Source organism: Sphaerodactylus townsendi, linkage group LG02 (assembly GCF_021028975.2).
Source record: "Sphaerodactylus townsendi isolate TG3544 linkage group LG02, MPM_Stown_v2.3, whole genome shotgun sequence".
In the NCBI taxonomy this organism is placed as follows: domain Eukaryota; kingdom Metazoa; phylum Chordata; class Lepidosauria; order Squamata; family Sphaerodactylidae; genus Sphaerodactylus; species Sphaerodactylus townsendi.
The window spans coordinates 34539501-34555361 of NC_059426.1; the positions used below are offsets into that span (position 1 = coordinate 34539501).

The 15861-nt window shown below is 43.4% G+C and overlaps 2 protein-coding genes across 2 annotated transcripts in view; one reads left to right on the forward strand and one right to left on the reverse strand.

The window, feature by feature from the left end:
* Nucleotides 1-692: 692 nt before the first annotated feature.
* On the reverse strand, nucleotides 693-3262 carry LOC125426100 (cuticle collagen 2-like). The gene is made up of 2 exons (XM_048484237.1): nucleotides 2780-3262; nucleotides 693-1868 (listed from the first exon to the last, which is right to left on the reverse strand). Exons 1-2 carry the CDS (start codon nucleotides 3139-3141, stop codon nucleotides 1763-1765), a joined length of 468 nt encoding a protein of 155 aa, XP_048340194.1. The 5' UTR covers nucleotides 3142-3262; the 3' UTR covers nucleotides 693-1762.
* FIGN (fidgetin, microtubule severing factor) overlaps nucleotides 2924-15861 on the forward strand; it is a 173764-nt gene continuing 160826 nt past the window's right edge. The window contains exons 1-2 of the mRNA XM_048484235.1: nucleotides 2924-3612; nucleotides 4483-4663. Coding sequence (XP_048340192.1) covers nucleotides 4639-4663 — 25 coding nt within the window. The 5' untranslated portion in view covers nucleotides 2924-3612; nucleotides 4483-4638. The remainder of the gene's footprint in view (nucleotides 3613-4482; nucleotides 4664-15861) is intronic.

Below are 15861 nucleotides of genomic sequence, written 5' to 3' on the forward strand. Positions count from 1 at the left end.
GGTTAGGCCTCAGTGTGTGACTGCAGAGGCGTAGCAAGGGGGGGAAGTGTCCAGTGCACTGGTGCATCCTCCGTCCCCGCTACGCCCCACCACACCCCCACAGGGGCGCTTGCCCGGTGCATCGCACGCACCCCCATCCCCTTGGAGCTACGCCTCTGTGTGACTGGCCTAAGGTCACCTAGTGTAAAGGATTCAATGGTGTTGATGGTGAAGTAACCTTGAGTGCATTCCACAGCCCGGGCGATGGGCCAGCTTCATCGGCGGAGACTTTATCTTTGCGCGGGAGATGAGGACTCCGTTCCCATGGGAAGCAGGAGGGGGGATGGGGTGAATGGTGTTATAACCTGTGCTTCTGGCGGGAAGTGTCATTCCTGCCACTACGTGTACGTGAGCTTTCTAAGATGTCTTAATAAACGGACTTTTACACCCAAAAAGCCTTTTATTTCTGCTTCTACGGACCCTCCAGAGAATTCCTTACACCTAGTGAGCTAGTGAATTCCTTACACCTAGTGAGCTTCCACGGCAGAGTAGGGATTTGAACCCATGTTTCCTATACAGTGATGAATGGAAGGGAAACTGCGCTCGGGACATGAACTACCCACGCGCCCCGCAACTGCAATCGTGGCGCCTGGGGCAAGCCACCCCAGATGTCCCCATTGCATCTCTGCCTCTGTTCCCATTTGGTAGTCCGACACATTAACTGTTACACCAAAGTTGAGTTCACGTTCTTTATTGCTGTGTTGGGATAGCAATGAATCTCCAGACAAGAACCGAAGATGAACCATGCAGTTTTCTGTGGCAAGGTTGAGCTGTTAAATAGGATAAATAATGTGACATTAGAGCCCCCCACCAAATAATCAAGGTACCCCTCGTTCCCTAAAACAAAGTGGATAAAAGAGCATGAAAGATTACAACTACAATTTCACACTAAGCCAAGGGCAGCAATGTATTTACTGAGTGTATATATATATATATTATCATACTCTTCCTTCTTGGAGAAACAAACCCATGGCACAGCAAAAGAACCTCATTTGATGGCGCAGAGTCATGCAGGTGAGTTTATCACTCAGAGATCCAAATGTCAAGTGATGGCTGAGCTGTGCAAAACACCACAAACAAGCCTAAGAGCTAGGGTTGTTTAATGGTTAGTGGGTCATACTAGGATGGGGAGACCAACTGTCCACATGGTTGTGAAGCTCACCCTCAAGGAAAGGGGGAGGGAAAGGGACCCCACAGGTTGCAAGTGAAACATCCCTTCCCTCTGTAAAACCAAACAATGAACCGTTATTGTGTTGAGTTATGAGGACGGGGGAGGGTGGCATGGTGATCTCGTCTGCTAAGGAGGGTCAGCCCTTGGAATTGAGACCACCAAGGAAAACTCTAAAGAATTGGGCAGTGGCCATTCATAGAATCATAGAGTTGGAAGAGCCACCAAGTCCAACCCCCTGCAATTCAGGAACACACAATCAAAATTCATGTCTGCTTCTCGCTTGCCTTGAAAGCCTCTTGCTGGGGTGTCACCGTAAGATTGCTGTGATTGGATGGCACTTGACTCACTCAAGTTATAGGAAGGCAATGCAGGGATACAGGGCGCAAGTGATCTGCTACCAAAAGCAGGCTCCAGAGCCGATCTCTGTTGAGACCTGGCTTAGCTCATCGTTTGGAAATGGCCGTAAAATTAAGTCCCGATTATTCCCATTTCGCAGATGGAGAAACTCGCCCTTGCTGGCCGAATAGATCTTGTGAGTTAGTGTTTGCCTGTTCAGCTGTTATTTCTTGAGATTTGTGTTGGGAAGGGCAGCCGGCTTCGCCTGTGTTGCATCTCAGAAGGACGGACAGATCTGGGTCCATTTGTTGCAAGGAAATCTCTAAAGAAGCATTGTATGGTTAGGAGGCACTTTCCACAGTCAACTTGTGAAAGCCAGGCAGTTATGGGGTCAGGGGCTGGAGAAACTCACTGTGAGTTTTATGGAAAGGGTTATCAGTATAATCAAAAAATAAGCAACAATTTCTAGGAATGCATATGTAGGACTGCAGCCTGACCCTAGGATCAACAGCAAGGCTGAACTGAAGGAAATCCCACAGAGTCCACTAGCAAGTGTTGATCTGCAGTCCTCTGCAGTCTGCACATCAGGTTTGTGGAGAAGGAAAGTCCCACTGAAACCGGTGCGCTCCTCCCAAAGAGGTGCACAACGTTCCACTTAAACTCCCCGGGACTTCTGTCTGGGCTGTGAAATTTATGACAGGGGGAAAATGAACTCCTCTGCACAGTTGACCCACGGGAGCCAGCTTTTTGGGAAACAGCAGGGCTTATTTCAGAGTAAACACTCACAGAACAGCACTGTCAAAGAATTCTTAAACACTCTTTTTAAAGGGGAGCAACGCAAAGTAGCCGAAGGAGAAGGCACCTGTCCCCCCCCCCCCCCCCCTCTGCGTTCCCTTGCAGGCTGCTGCCTGCACCCACAACCCTGCGCCTGGGTTGAAGCCCTATTGGCCAAGGTGGCCCTTGCCTCCAAGCAAGAACAAACCCCCCGCCCCCGTCTACCTCCCTGTTACAACATCTCTCTCCCCCCACTAGGGATGCCAGCCTCCAGGTGGGACCTGGGGATCCCCCGGAATTACAGCTCCTCTCCAGCCTCTCCTCTCCTGGGGCAAATGGATGCTTTGGAGGTGGGATTCCACCCCACCGAGGTCTCTGCCCCTCTTCCCAGGCTCCATCCCCAAAACTCAACCTAAAACTAGCAGCCCCCCCCCCCCCGTAGTCAACCTTACCCCCTACCCCGAAAAGCGTCCGGAAGCGGCAGTCCCACCCGGGGCGCGTCCTTGGAGATCTCCGAGGCTGGAGCGGATCGGGCGAGCCCAGGCAGCGGCGGCCGGGGCCGGAGGTTCATGCACGCCGCCGCCAGCACAGGGGGCGGGGAAGCCCCAGGGGCTGGCCGCCGCTGTCGCTCTTGGGGTGGGGGAGAAGGATGGGACCGGGGCTGGGGAGCTGCCCAGCCGAAGGGAGCCGCCAGCGCCGGGCGAAGTCTCTCTGCGGCAGCCGGGAGGCGAGGGGCGGACGCGGGCGCCCCCCGCTCCGGCGCCCCCGGTGCCGCGCGCTTGCAGGCTGACCTCGCGGCCACCTCCGGGCGGCGTTTGCATGCTGCCGGGCCAGTGTAACCCGACCTGGGCCGCCCGAGGGGGCCTGCTGCTGGTGCGCCATTGCGCGCGGCTCTGGCCTCTCCGGCCCGGGAATCCGCTGCACGGCTCGGCTCGGCTCAGCTCCCCTCCTCCTCCTCCTCCTCTCCTCCTCCTCCTCCCCCCGCTGCAAATCTCCTCCTTTCCCTCCCCCCTTTCCTGCAAACTGATCTTTGGCTCTTGGTGCGAAAGCGATTTGAATTTGGCTCGGCGGCGCTCTGCGCAGGCGTTGGGGGCTCGCTGGCATGCTGGTGCGGAGCAGCTGTTTGGGGTCTGGGATTCCAACATGGCAGAGGCTGCAGCCCGTCTCCCTTGCAAAAACTTGGAAGGATTTCAAAGCGGCGGCACCTTCGCTTAACCCGAGCCCCCGTCCATCAGCGGAGAGAGAGGATCGATGCTGCTCTCACCTACCGGGCTGCTGCAACAAACCTCCAGGTAAGAGCGCCTTCCATGGCTGCTTCCATCCCCCCAACCCCCAACCCCATGTTCTAAAATTTTAATATAATTTCATATGTATCCCAGGCGGCTTTAAATCCCCTGCGCGTGTTTAGGTATTAAACCTAAGTGGTGCCGTTGAAAAATGTGCATTTAGGTATAGGGGAACCCCTTTGCCTGTTCTATTATTATTATTATTATTATTATTTCTCCTAAGCGCAGTGTGGAAAGTAAAAGAGAGACTGGATAGGTCTCCCTCCCTTCCCTGGATCCTCGCTAGACAATGGTAGGGAGATTCAAATCTTAAGGATTGGGAAACACCTTTTAACCCACCCCCCCACCCCTTTAAGTGGGTCTCCTTTTTAAATTTGGTCTCCTTCCCACCCCAACTTCTACTTAAGGCAATAACGGTGCGGGTAAGATTTGATTAACTCTGTTCCGGGGCAACCAACTTTTTATTATTATTATTATTATTAACAAAAAGGCAAATGAGTGCAAATAAGGAAACAAAAGTTGGGGTTCAATTGCGAGATCTTCGTGGAGGCTGGGGGCGTGCATAGAAGCTGATGCAGTGAAATGTAAGCGCATCACCATGAACCGCGGCGGGGGGGGGGGACACACCACGGTGGGCGTATTGTTGGCTTGCAACGGAGAGAAAGATGTATAATTTAATGGTATATACAATCCACTGATCCTATTACTATCCTCCCTGGAGCTCTTGTTAGTTTCAATGGGAGTGAGTGAAATTGACATGGACTTGTATTCGTGGTCATGTGCTCTCCCCCCCCCCCCCCCTTCCTTCTTTCTTCTCTTGTGATCTGAGATCCCTTTTTGTTGATGTTGCTTTCCCACTTAATTATATGCATGTAGGTTAAATGAATACCTGACGAAAGGGCCCACGTTTCAAGGCAGTGACATTTGAGAGCGGAGAGGAAAAGTGGTTTTAATGAAAAGCAACCTTTGGAATTCCTGCTTGTGAGAGAGAGAAAAAATCCAGTCCAGCTATTTTTGTGCTGCCAGCAAGAAATGATCAGCAGCACCAGTGTTTATGGTATGTCCGTTTTGGGATCTACTTCCTTCTTTTGACATTCTCAGTGTTGTTTATTATTTTGCATCTCCATAATTTTTTTTTGTAAAAAAAGAGCATGATGAAAACCTGGGAGGACTTTTGCATGTGAATTTGGCTCGAGATTAAAAAAAAAAAGACGCCTGACGTTTAACGGTAAAAGCTTCAACTGTATGAATAAGCAATCTGTGTTTGTCCACATTGTGCGTTTGTCATTTGTTTCTGATTTCTCCTTTCGGCCCGAGCATTACGGCGATGCTCGGTTGTAAGCTTAAAGTTGCATGTTACTAGCAGTGCGCTGTGTACACTCAAATAGTATGTAAATTAGGAAACTCGCTGACTGTAAAAGGGGGAGGGGAATCCGTGCACCCATCTATCCATACACAGATAGTGTTTGCATTTTGTAAATCTTCAAGTAATAGTTGTCGACTGTGTTTTCTCTAAACTGCAGCTCATTTTTTTTTCCCGCTCAGGAATTTTTATGGGTTTTAGTTGGATGTGAAAAGAATGAAATGTTTCCTACAGGGACAATAACCAGCCAACCTCCCCTCCCCTCCAGTTTTCAGCAGTTCTACCGTGGCCTTGTATATTTTCCTCCCCTCTTTCCATGTGTCTGCTTGTCACTGCTGTTTTGCACGATGCCTCGATGAAGCACTGGGACAAGCTTTTAAATGATCCCAAGAGGACACGCTCTGCCCTTTTTTCTTTTTAAAGTGGGGTGCGGACGCAGGGGAGACCGGTGAAATCGAGCATGGATGATTTCAACGTTTTTTTCCGAGCGATGTACACAAGTCCAGGTACAGAAGTATTGAAAACTATAACAGCCAGTTGTGTTTTTGAGCCCATTTGCCCTACCCCCCAAAAAATCAGGAATCGGAGGTGGGGTAGAGAGAGGGGGATATACTCACTTTTCATAGCATGTGGCAGAAACAAATAAGGACTGAGGGAAAGGTCCTGACAGGGAGGAGGGGACAGCCGTGGATCTTTCATAACAACAGGAATCTGCCTTCACCGAAAAGTGGAGAGAATCGTGCCCAACATGTTCTCGTAGGCTGATGCTGTAGTTGTCCAAAGTAGCTTGGCACTGCTGTGACAATAGGTCTGATTCTCTGACTGATTTTTTTTTTGTATGTGTGCATTTTAAACTTGTTGACTTTGAGGCGGTTGATATGACCACTGTTTATTTGAAAAGCCCATGATTTGCCCCGAGACTTGTTTTAAGGGTGCTGAGGGGGAGTGGGGGACCCACTGCTTTTTTCCCCCCCCCCCCCCCCCCGCTCGCTTTTCTTTTCTTTCCTTTCCTAGAGCTGATGGAGCGAATGTGATTGCCAGATGGGAGATTTCCCTCTGTGATGTTAAAGCTGTAATATATATTCACAGCAGATTGGACCTGCTGCTTGTGATGAGGATATTACATTTATAAATTTTAAATCGGGAATTGGATAGTGTGTGCTGAGAGCTGAAATTGGATGGGGTGGTTGGTAGCCACTGTTTAAATGCAATTTCTTGGTGATGATAATGATAATTCTAATAGGTGTAATATACAGTAAACATGGCTGGGCTGCCCCTCTTTGTATATTGCATGTCACTTGTCTACCTCCCCCTCCCCATGTGCCCTATTCTCGTTTTTTTCCCACCCCTCATTCCTAGTTCTTAATTTCCTAGTAGAATATCTTAGCCAGCAGAGTGGATTTGAAAACAGTCCAGTTTGGGGGAAGGGAGAGAGATATCAGTTCTGTATCTGAAGTAAAAAGGAATAAAATACAACTCCCCCAAATTATGCAGTCGGTGATTGTCAGCAGAGGTACCTGCTTGCTGTTGCTGTCTTGTCAGCGGCTGAATTCTCCCCAGAATCGAGTTGCACTCCACCAATTCTGGTGGTGCTGTGAATTAAAAAGTGTGTTTGTGGTCAGGAAATGAAAGCGACCCTGTATATTTGTGTGTGCCTTTTGAATGAGCTGTTTATGAAGGGGTGGAGGGACAGCTATCAGGCAGCCAACTTGACACAGTGATGCTCCAGAAAACAAAGTTAGGCCCAACTTCGGGAAGATGCTTTCAAGTCATCCCCAACTCCAAATCTCACATGTAGAAATCTGGGGGGAAAAAATCATATTTTTTAATATCAACTTGTACTTGCTTAAAATCTCTTTCAGGGAGTGATAAAACTTCCTCAGAATAGTAATAATAAGGGTGCACAAAATGTCTTTCCTGTGATTTTTTTTTTTAAAACCTGGAGTACAGCTTCAAATATTGAGCGTGTAATTCTGCATTGATGCTCAGAACCTCTTAATTTCCTTTGCTTTGCATGCAGTTCGTCTGGAAAACCCAGTTGGATAAAAAGAATGTTTACATTGTTTTCTAGATGGTGGTTCTGGGGCTTTGATAGCAACTGCAACCCTTCTCCCCCCCCCCTTTTTTTGTCTTAAGTCTTGTGCATTTTGTTGTATTTGCTATTGCCACTCTTTTGCGTGGATCTTACCTCAGGGTTAACCTGGCTCAAGGCAATGCCAGTTTCTTGCCATAAATATTGTAGCTTTGACAAGTCAGCTACTTGCTAGAAGCTGTTGTATTGCAGACAGAAAACAGTAGCAGACCTTTCCAATCAGAAATATCTTTTTAAATGCCTATGCGTGGCACATAACCTTCTTCAGGAAACTGCAGGTGAAGTTTTATTCGAGTCTTAAGGAAAGTTTTCTGTTTTCTGAGTAGATTTTGGTTAATGGGAGAATGAATTGTTCCTTGAATTGTTCCTTGAGTTATCTGTTCCCCACCCACCCCTGTCATAACTGAGAAAGAAGTACCAGCTGTGACTGCTTAGGAACCTGATGTCAACAAAAGTGTAGTTGGAATTTGGGCGAATGTTACCTTGCCTAGTGAACTGGGTCTGATTTGGAAGAACTGGAGGGAAATGTGGAAGTCTTATTGTTTGTAAAGAGATAGGATTGCAACATAATCCTTGTAAATCCTGCCCTCACTCCTCAAGATTTGTGCTAGCGTTGCCAGTTGTATTGAGACTAAAATGCTTGGAGAAAGAGTATCACTCTGTGTATCCATAGAAGATGATATTTAATATCATTAGCTGGACAAGAAACAGTGATTGCGGGGTGTGTACATGCAAACATCGCAAGGTGTGGAATGAATGACAGCTTTAGTTGCCTCCAAAATCAATACAACTAAAACATCAATGAACTTTTCTCCAACTCCTTGCTGATGGCAGATGTTCAGCATGAGAACTCCATTACCCAGATTTTCCAGCGTGTGTGGGGCCCCAGAGTACGTTCTGTAAGCAATTTTGCAGTAATAATGGTGTTGTCTTTTTGTGGTTGTGTGGGGTTTTGATTACCGTACTTGCAATTTTGTGTTATTTTTTAAAATAGCGGTGTAGTGATTGAAAATTTTTTTTTGTTTTATTTCATGCTTTTAGGTAGCAAAGCTTGAACTTTAAAATGAAACTGTTTTGTTTATGGTGCGTAAAACTGCTGAGGAAGGGAAACAGGGGGTTAGCTGGGTGGGTGCTTGTAAATGACTGCTTTTTGGAGAACAATCATTCCTGTATATATGTGTGTGAGTGTGTGTGTGTGTAGTTGTCAATCAGTTGAGTTCTGTGTGTGCATGCAAGAAGTATTTGGATGTAATGAGTGATCTTCCTGCGGTCTTAATCATCAATTAATCAGCTAATCTGCTTGTTTAGTAGCCATTTTAATGATCCAAGATCAGCATGAAATCTGTACCTAGCGACAGTCCCTTGCATTTTTTAAAATCCGCTGGTCTAATTTAGTGTTACTACATCCAATAAGAGAAATAACTGGCTCTTTTGTCCTCCATTAATATACACATGCTGGAAAACTAAACTTTTAGAGACTCAACTTTTTTTTTAATAGAAATAGTTGAAATCTATTGATGCAGTGTTGGTTTAATTAACTGGAATTTCATCTTGATTTATTGATAGAAGGGAATTGTTACACGGGCATTTTATGAAGTAATGGACCATTTTTTCCTGTCAATAAGTGCTGGAACTGATTCATCAATCTATACCCCCCAATAACACATTACAACACATCCCTTTGCTTAAGTGAACAAAAAAATTTCTGAAGTCAATGTGTCACTCATATAAGGCAACCTCCCCCAAGTTCATTATTATTATTAACTTTGAAGTTATTAAATCAACATATTCTCCTTTATTTGGAAACAGCTACAGTAGTAATCAGTATCTAAGGATTAGGGCTGCTATTTTTATTTATTTATTTAGAAAAAATGAAAAGATGGTTTATTCTTTAATTACATGTTGGCTGCCAAATTATATAGAATTTTAGTTAGTTCTCCTTTTGCAACACAGAAATATTTCCCAGGACTTTCTATATTACTGATCCTGTGTTGGGTATTACATACTTTCTGCTGTAGGTGTTATTCTTTATGTAAAAACATTATCTTATGATTTGGATGAGGATCCATTGGGAGCAGTTTGGCATTTTTTAAAAAAATATAATCCCAGTGAATATACAAGAACATTTTCTAAGCATAAAATTTATGCCCCTGTGAAATATTTATATAGTATTAGACCAATTTGGAGATTACTTTGTTGTTTTTTTCAGGTAGCGTATAAACATTGAAAATGTAGATCTTAATATCTGTTTTCCCCCCTAACATGCATTTATTTTGCTGCTGGAAATTCTCAAACAACCACATGTATCTTTCAGAGCGTGGTAGTTAGAAAATGGAGACGCACCAGGGAGTAAAAATAAAATGTGGTATAGCCAGCATACTGACACAGTGTTTTTTTTCCTCTCTGTGCAGGAACTTTATCTTTTACCTCAGTGAAGCCAAAACTTTTTGCCAAGATCACATTTTAAATATTAGGTGTATCATTGGTAGAGGTAAAGGGAGTATAGTCTGTTTCTTTAGATCTGTAATTACAAATGTGGAAAATACCTGTTGAGTAGCCATTGAAAGTTAGTCTGATGGGAGAATTAATTTTTGCCTCTCCTATAAAATATCAAGGGAATGCCTGGAAAAAAACAGAAATGTGTTACCTGAAGGAAGAATCACAACCACACACTTCATCCAGCTCCATTGCCATCTGGGTTTCTGCATCGAAATAGATCCATGTGGGCACCGATATCTAAGTATTATAGGAACAATGCTGGACACTTTTTTCTGTCAATGCAGTTATTCCTGTCAGGAGCTTCAAGGCAACACATTTTTTTTCCCAAGGTTAATTTTTATTTAAGGTGAAATGAATTTTCTTTATGAAAGACCTAAAGAAAAGATAGCAATTTTCTTTAGTAAATCTTGAGGTATTTTTCTGTCCGTGACTGCCTTTTTATCCCTGAAGAATCTTTTAATTGCAAGTGCTAAGAAGCCATATTATTGAAAGATGATAACCCATCCTGTTAATGTAAATTAATTCTCAAGTATGCGGCAATTGTACAGTGTGAATCCGATATCAAATAAGTGTACAAAAAAGGCATGCATGTACTTTCAGAACAGCAATTGATTAATGTATAGGATTTCTTGAGTGTCTTCTTGTGAGAACGGAATAGACGCCCTTGCAAAACACCACACTTGTTCCTTCTAAATGTAGTTGCTATTATAAAAAGAGACATAGTTAGTTAGGGCTTAGGTCCTATATACTGAAATATGGTTTTGGATATGGTTGATTTGTATCATTCAGTTTAGCTTCTCCCATATCTCTGCTTAGCAGGCACAACAAAGCAGGTTGTTTTTGTGGGTTTTTGTGAAATGTAGGCCTTTGACACCCCCCCCCCTTTTATACTCTATACTATATATGCCAATGTTTTCCTGTCATGTTTCTTTTGTTATGATTCTCCTACATTCTCAGCTCCAGTTATGAAACATCTCTTAAACTGAAGTCTGATGGTAATATTGACAGTGGGCTGCCAGTTCTATCTACTGTTAAGCTGACTTATATCTAACTGAAGTCAGTAGGATTTCAGTAGACAAACTGTGCGCAGAATTGTAACCCAACTAATATAGTGACAATTATCAATTAACATTTGAACCTGTACCTTGTTTGTCCTTTGTGAAAGGCGAAGGCGCTAGATGGGAACTGAAATCAGTATTTTTCATTCCTTGGCAATTTTATCCCCCCAACCTGGAGTTTCATTGGGTCCAATTCCATGTATATATTTACAGTTTTTGCTTTTCTGTTGAAGGCCCTATTTGTGCATAGTTTGTAGGTGAGCTTAAGGAGAGTAGCAGGGCAGTAATTCTCAGCACGCAGACTTAAAAAGAAGCCAGGTAAGCGTGCTGAGATGCACGCCTCAACTAAATGCCTATAACAGTGGGGTGACACGGATGTGTATTACCAGAGAATAATGGATTTCCATTGGGAGCCGAGAGGGGATTTGCACTTTGATGCTTTTAACTCTTATGGAAATTGATTGAAGTGTGCTTTATAGAAGGTTATGTGGTGACAGGTCTGCTTATGGATGTGAAGAAACTGTTAAGTGCAGTAACATTAACCTTTTCAATATGTCATATGCAAAGTGTGAACTTAGTTTGTTAGGATTTGCAGCAACAATCGCCTAGCCTGTTCTCCCCTCCCTCCCTGATTTCCCCCCATTACCTGTCCTCTCTGGTCCAATTTATTGTCTGCCTCTCTACTGTCTACAGCAAAGAAGCCCCTCTCAAGCCAGTGCGGTGAGAATCAGATTTGGACGACTGATAGAAGGCGTCACATTTTGATACCTAAACCAAATTTAAAAATCAAGCATCCTTTTCAAGTCCTAACTGAGACACACAGGAAGGTCCAGCCAGGATGTGTCTGAGCGCACTTGAAGGGGCACCATTTATTTTCAAAAGAGATTTCTCCTATCACTCATGAATGGCTCCACTATGGAGAGGGAGAGAGAGAGATATCAAAAGAGCCCAGAAAAGCAACAATATTCTTTCATGTCCTCAAGTACTCAGACACTTACAAGATTGTTTCCAAGAAGGAAAAGAATTGATCCTGTTTTGAATTCCTTGGTGTTGGCATTTGTGAGCCACACTCCGTACAGAGAGCTATAAAAATTAATTTCTGAATCAGCTGGGGTTGTAGTGTGAATACAGATTTACTTGGTGCATATGCACCTGTTTTTACTAAGTGAGAGAAGTGGGGCTGGACATTTTTTTAAAAAAACGATAGAAGCACATGCCATCTGAGCCTTTGCATGCTTACTCAACGTAAGCCCCAGTGCACTCAATGAATGTGCTCCCTACTATGTCTAGGATTGCATTTTGCTGCGTCCACCTTATTTCCTATCCTCTTTTGAGAGGCAGAAAACTAGCAGTGAAAGGTACATGTTAAATTGTGTTCCCTTCCAAGAAAACTTGTCCATGCTTAGTCCATTTGCCAAGCTGCTGCTTAGAGGCACACGTTGAGGATGATGATGATGTTAAAAACAGACAGATAACTAATAAATCTCTCATTCAGGCTGTTTAGACTTGGAAGTGAAAGAAGTATTCATGTTGAATGGCCTTCAGAATGTGTCAGATTTTCAGATGTTAAACTGCTTTTTTTTAAAAAAAGGAGCACCTTACAGATTCCGGTATTTATGTCAACCCATGAGCATCACTGGGATTACTCCAGAGTAAGCTGTCTGAGCATGAAAGCTTATTGAAGCAAATCTATATTTGAAACGTCTAATGAAGAAACAAAAGGACACGAAACATCTTGTGATCTTTGTTTCATTAACCTCATTACTTTGAACTGTTACTAATTATGTGCCATGCAGCGGTTTGTGCAAAGTATATACTATGTAGGCTTCTTCTTGCTCCTCCTTTGTTACTCTTTCATCAACCCTGCTAAATTCCTCTACTGCCGTAATGCTTGGATTTAACTGCCTCATTATCTGAATGCGGAAAGCCAGAGGGAAAAGCATTTCTCACTCAGTTGCTTTCAGCTCCAGGTGTTCTGATGTTTGATGTAGTATGTTGTTTATACTGACCATGTTTTGAGGAAATTCTTGAAATTTTGGTTGGATCTTTGGTTCACACAGCAGGACAAGGCAGTCCCAGCAAAAGAGTTTCAAAGTTTCTGAGAGTGGGTCTTGAGAAGAAGGCATTCTTCATGACCTGTCCAGGAATATATGAATAAAGATGGTACTAGGATTTCCCCTGCGTTGCTTTACATGGTTTCAGCTATTTCTCTTGAGTGGGTCATAAGTCACTAATGATAGTCACTGGAGCACTTTGTATGAGGCGGTACAAGGAACGTTCTCTGTGGGACACCTATCCATTTTGGAATGTTACCTTTTCCATAGGGCATTTTTTGTTGTTATTTTTTTAAAAAGACATTTTGTATAAGAATGTGGTTTACTAACAAGTTAACATCCCTTGAAAATAATCTGCGATGAGGTAGTTCCAAGGAGTCAGCTCCCCCCTGCCCCAGGTCTGTGTGAACTGCTCTACATTTTTATTCCTCCTCCCGTGTTGGCAGCCCACCTGGGTGTGAACAGCTCCAAACCTTAACACGTGTAGGGAAGGAGCTGCATTGGGCCTTTTGTATCTTGCTTTGTGCACTATCACTGTGACAGAACTTTAATACAGTGGTATAGCTGGGTGGAATTGATGGTAACAGAAACAGTGATGTGGATTTTGTGGGAAAATTGGAGCCAGGAAATTTTCTAATTCACATTTTAAACAAATGGAGTAATATTAGCCAACTTTAACATAATAGCAAAAGAAAGCGCATATACCATGTACAAGTCTGAACCATGCAGAAGTCCTGGAATTTGTTCATACTTCATACCAGTGGTGGGATCCAAAAATTTTAATAACAGGTTCCGATGGTGGTGGGATACAAACAGTGGCGCCGCCGCACACACGCACCTCCAGTCCCTATCGGGCAGGGAAGATGCTTTAGTAACCCCTTCTCGGCACTCAGAAAAAAAATTAGTAAGCACTTCTAGAGAAGTGGTGAGAACTGGTTGGATCCCACCTCTGCTTCATACCCCATATTGCCCCCCCCATGACTGATTCACAGCACAACAGTTCCAACAACTATAGATACAGAGACTATATTTTAATGTATTATGTATTGCTGTATTTGTATTATTGTATTTATATTTGTTGTACACCGCCAAGAGCCCCTTGGGGGTGGGCGGTTTCCAAATTAAATATTTATTTATTTATTTATTTATTTATTTATTTATTTATTTATTTATTTGAAGAGGAACATTATTTCATGGAAAAAATAGCATTGGAAAATTTTCCATTTTGGAATGTTTTCTACCTATGTCGTTGAATAGAAGTATCTACAGTCTATTACTGGCAGCATTGCCTCTGCGATTAAAGGAATAACTATTTGGGTGTGTGAAAATCTTTTTGTGTCTGAGTTTTTCTAGAAGCTTCTGTCAGACCTTTGTTTCCTCACAGACCAGCCATGCCGAAAACCCGGCCATCACATCCTGTGGCTTGTTCTGTCGGTGGCTTTTATCAGTGTAAACAAGAATTTTAACTCCAGGTTTCAGATTGTAGTGAAAATTGGGCCCGGTGAGGTATGTTGAATGGCAGGCAGATGCGCACACTCCTTGTGTTTGTAGAGAACTTCAAGGGCCAAGCTGTGGCTTTAATCTGTACTTAAAACATCTCAACATAACCAGTCCATTAAAACGATGACACTTCTCTGACTGGAGGAACTTGATTTTTCTCTTTTGTCCCTTCTGCTCAAACAATTACAAGCACAATGGTTAGTTCTTCGCTATTTTAAAGTTAGGAAGCCTGGAATTGTCAGTGTCTAATAATAATTTAAAGGGGGAAAATAACTAGGGAGAACAGTGTGCAGTTATCTGTTTAGGAATATGTACTTAGGAAATAGCAGACCTATTATCTTGTTTTAGGACATGCCTGTGTTGTTTGCAAGCAGTTTTACAGGCAACGGCGCACATTTGCATGCAATTGTATTTTATTGTTTCCAGCTCTAACCACTTCAGGTTGAGATTCCTTAATTAGTCGATGTTGTACTTACAAATAATAAACAGTAGTGATAACGACGCATTAATTTTTTCCCTGCTAGCTGTGCTATTGCATGCTATATTGTATGTAGCCACTATGCAATTATGGGAAAGAAAATGACCTTTTAAAGGCATTTTATAACCCACTTCCTCATTTTCTTTTTAAAAGAAACCCTGGAGTTTGGAAGCCCTTCAGTTCAGAGTAGCATTTTCAGTGGCCGATTTGAGTCTCGGTGGAGGTCAGCGGGGCTTATTTTCAAGCTAATGTCCATAGGATCGCAGCCTTCATTTTAGCAAGGCTGATGCATTTGTTTGCTTGCACGATTAGAAGGCTTGAAGAAGAATCTTGTGCATAGCAGATTTGCCAGTTTCTATTTAGGGTGAGCTTCCTTCACTTTTTAGTTGTGTCAATGGGGACTTTTCCGCAGGTTTCTTTAGCACCGTGACAGGTAAGGCTGCATTAGCTGGGATGCTCTAGACAATCCAAAGTGTCTTTCATAATGATTCTCAAAAAGCCAAGCCTTATCGGATAATCTGGCTTCATTACTTGGCACTATTTTCTTTTCGAATAGACTTGACAACAGGCTGGTGTTACACATGAGCTTCTAGTGGCAAAAGAGTCCTGGAAAAAACCATTCTGAATGTAACTAGGGGCTCCGATGCGGTTGTTTCTTCTACTCAAAATCAAGTGTGTTCAGCACTGACTGGATGCATGAAAAAAAATCCCTGATTTTGGGGTCAAAACGAGGGTGTGTACATCCTTTGAATTGCCAGTCCTCAGTGAGAAACATGAAGAGGGTTCTTCATCTAGGAACACACATTACCACCACCACCACCCCCAATATACAGATTTTATCTGAAGTAATGTTAAGTGGTCAGATTTGTAGAGGGCAGGCTATACAAAGGGTAGGCATTAGGGAGCTGAGCCTAATTATGGTTTTCAATTAATTATCCCTGCATATATTTGAGCAGAGGAGTCTTGTTTCGCTTGTACAAATACATATTGATCGTTCCCAATAAAAGAGTCATTTGGTGGCGTTGAGAGAGTTTTAGGGGTTTGGGGGGTGGCATCGAGCTGCTTCAGTAGAAGGAAAAGTAAGGTGTTAAACAGCAAAAAATGTTAAGATGCTAGAAATTCTTTCCTTTGCTTCGCCAGAGTGTGTTGTAGAGAGATGGGGACTGTGTGTATAACCAAAAGCGACTGAAGGGTTGCTTTTCATTGTGTTC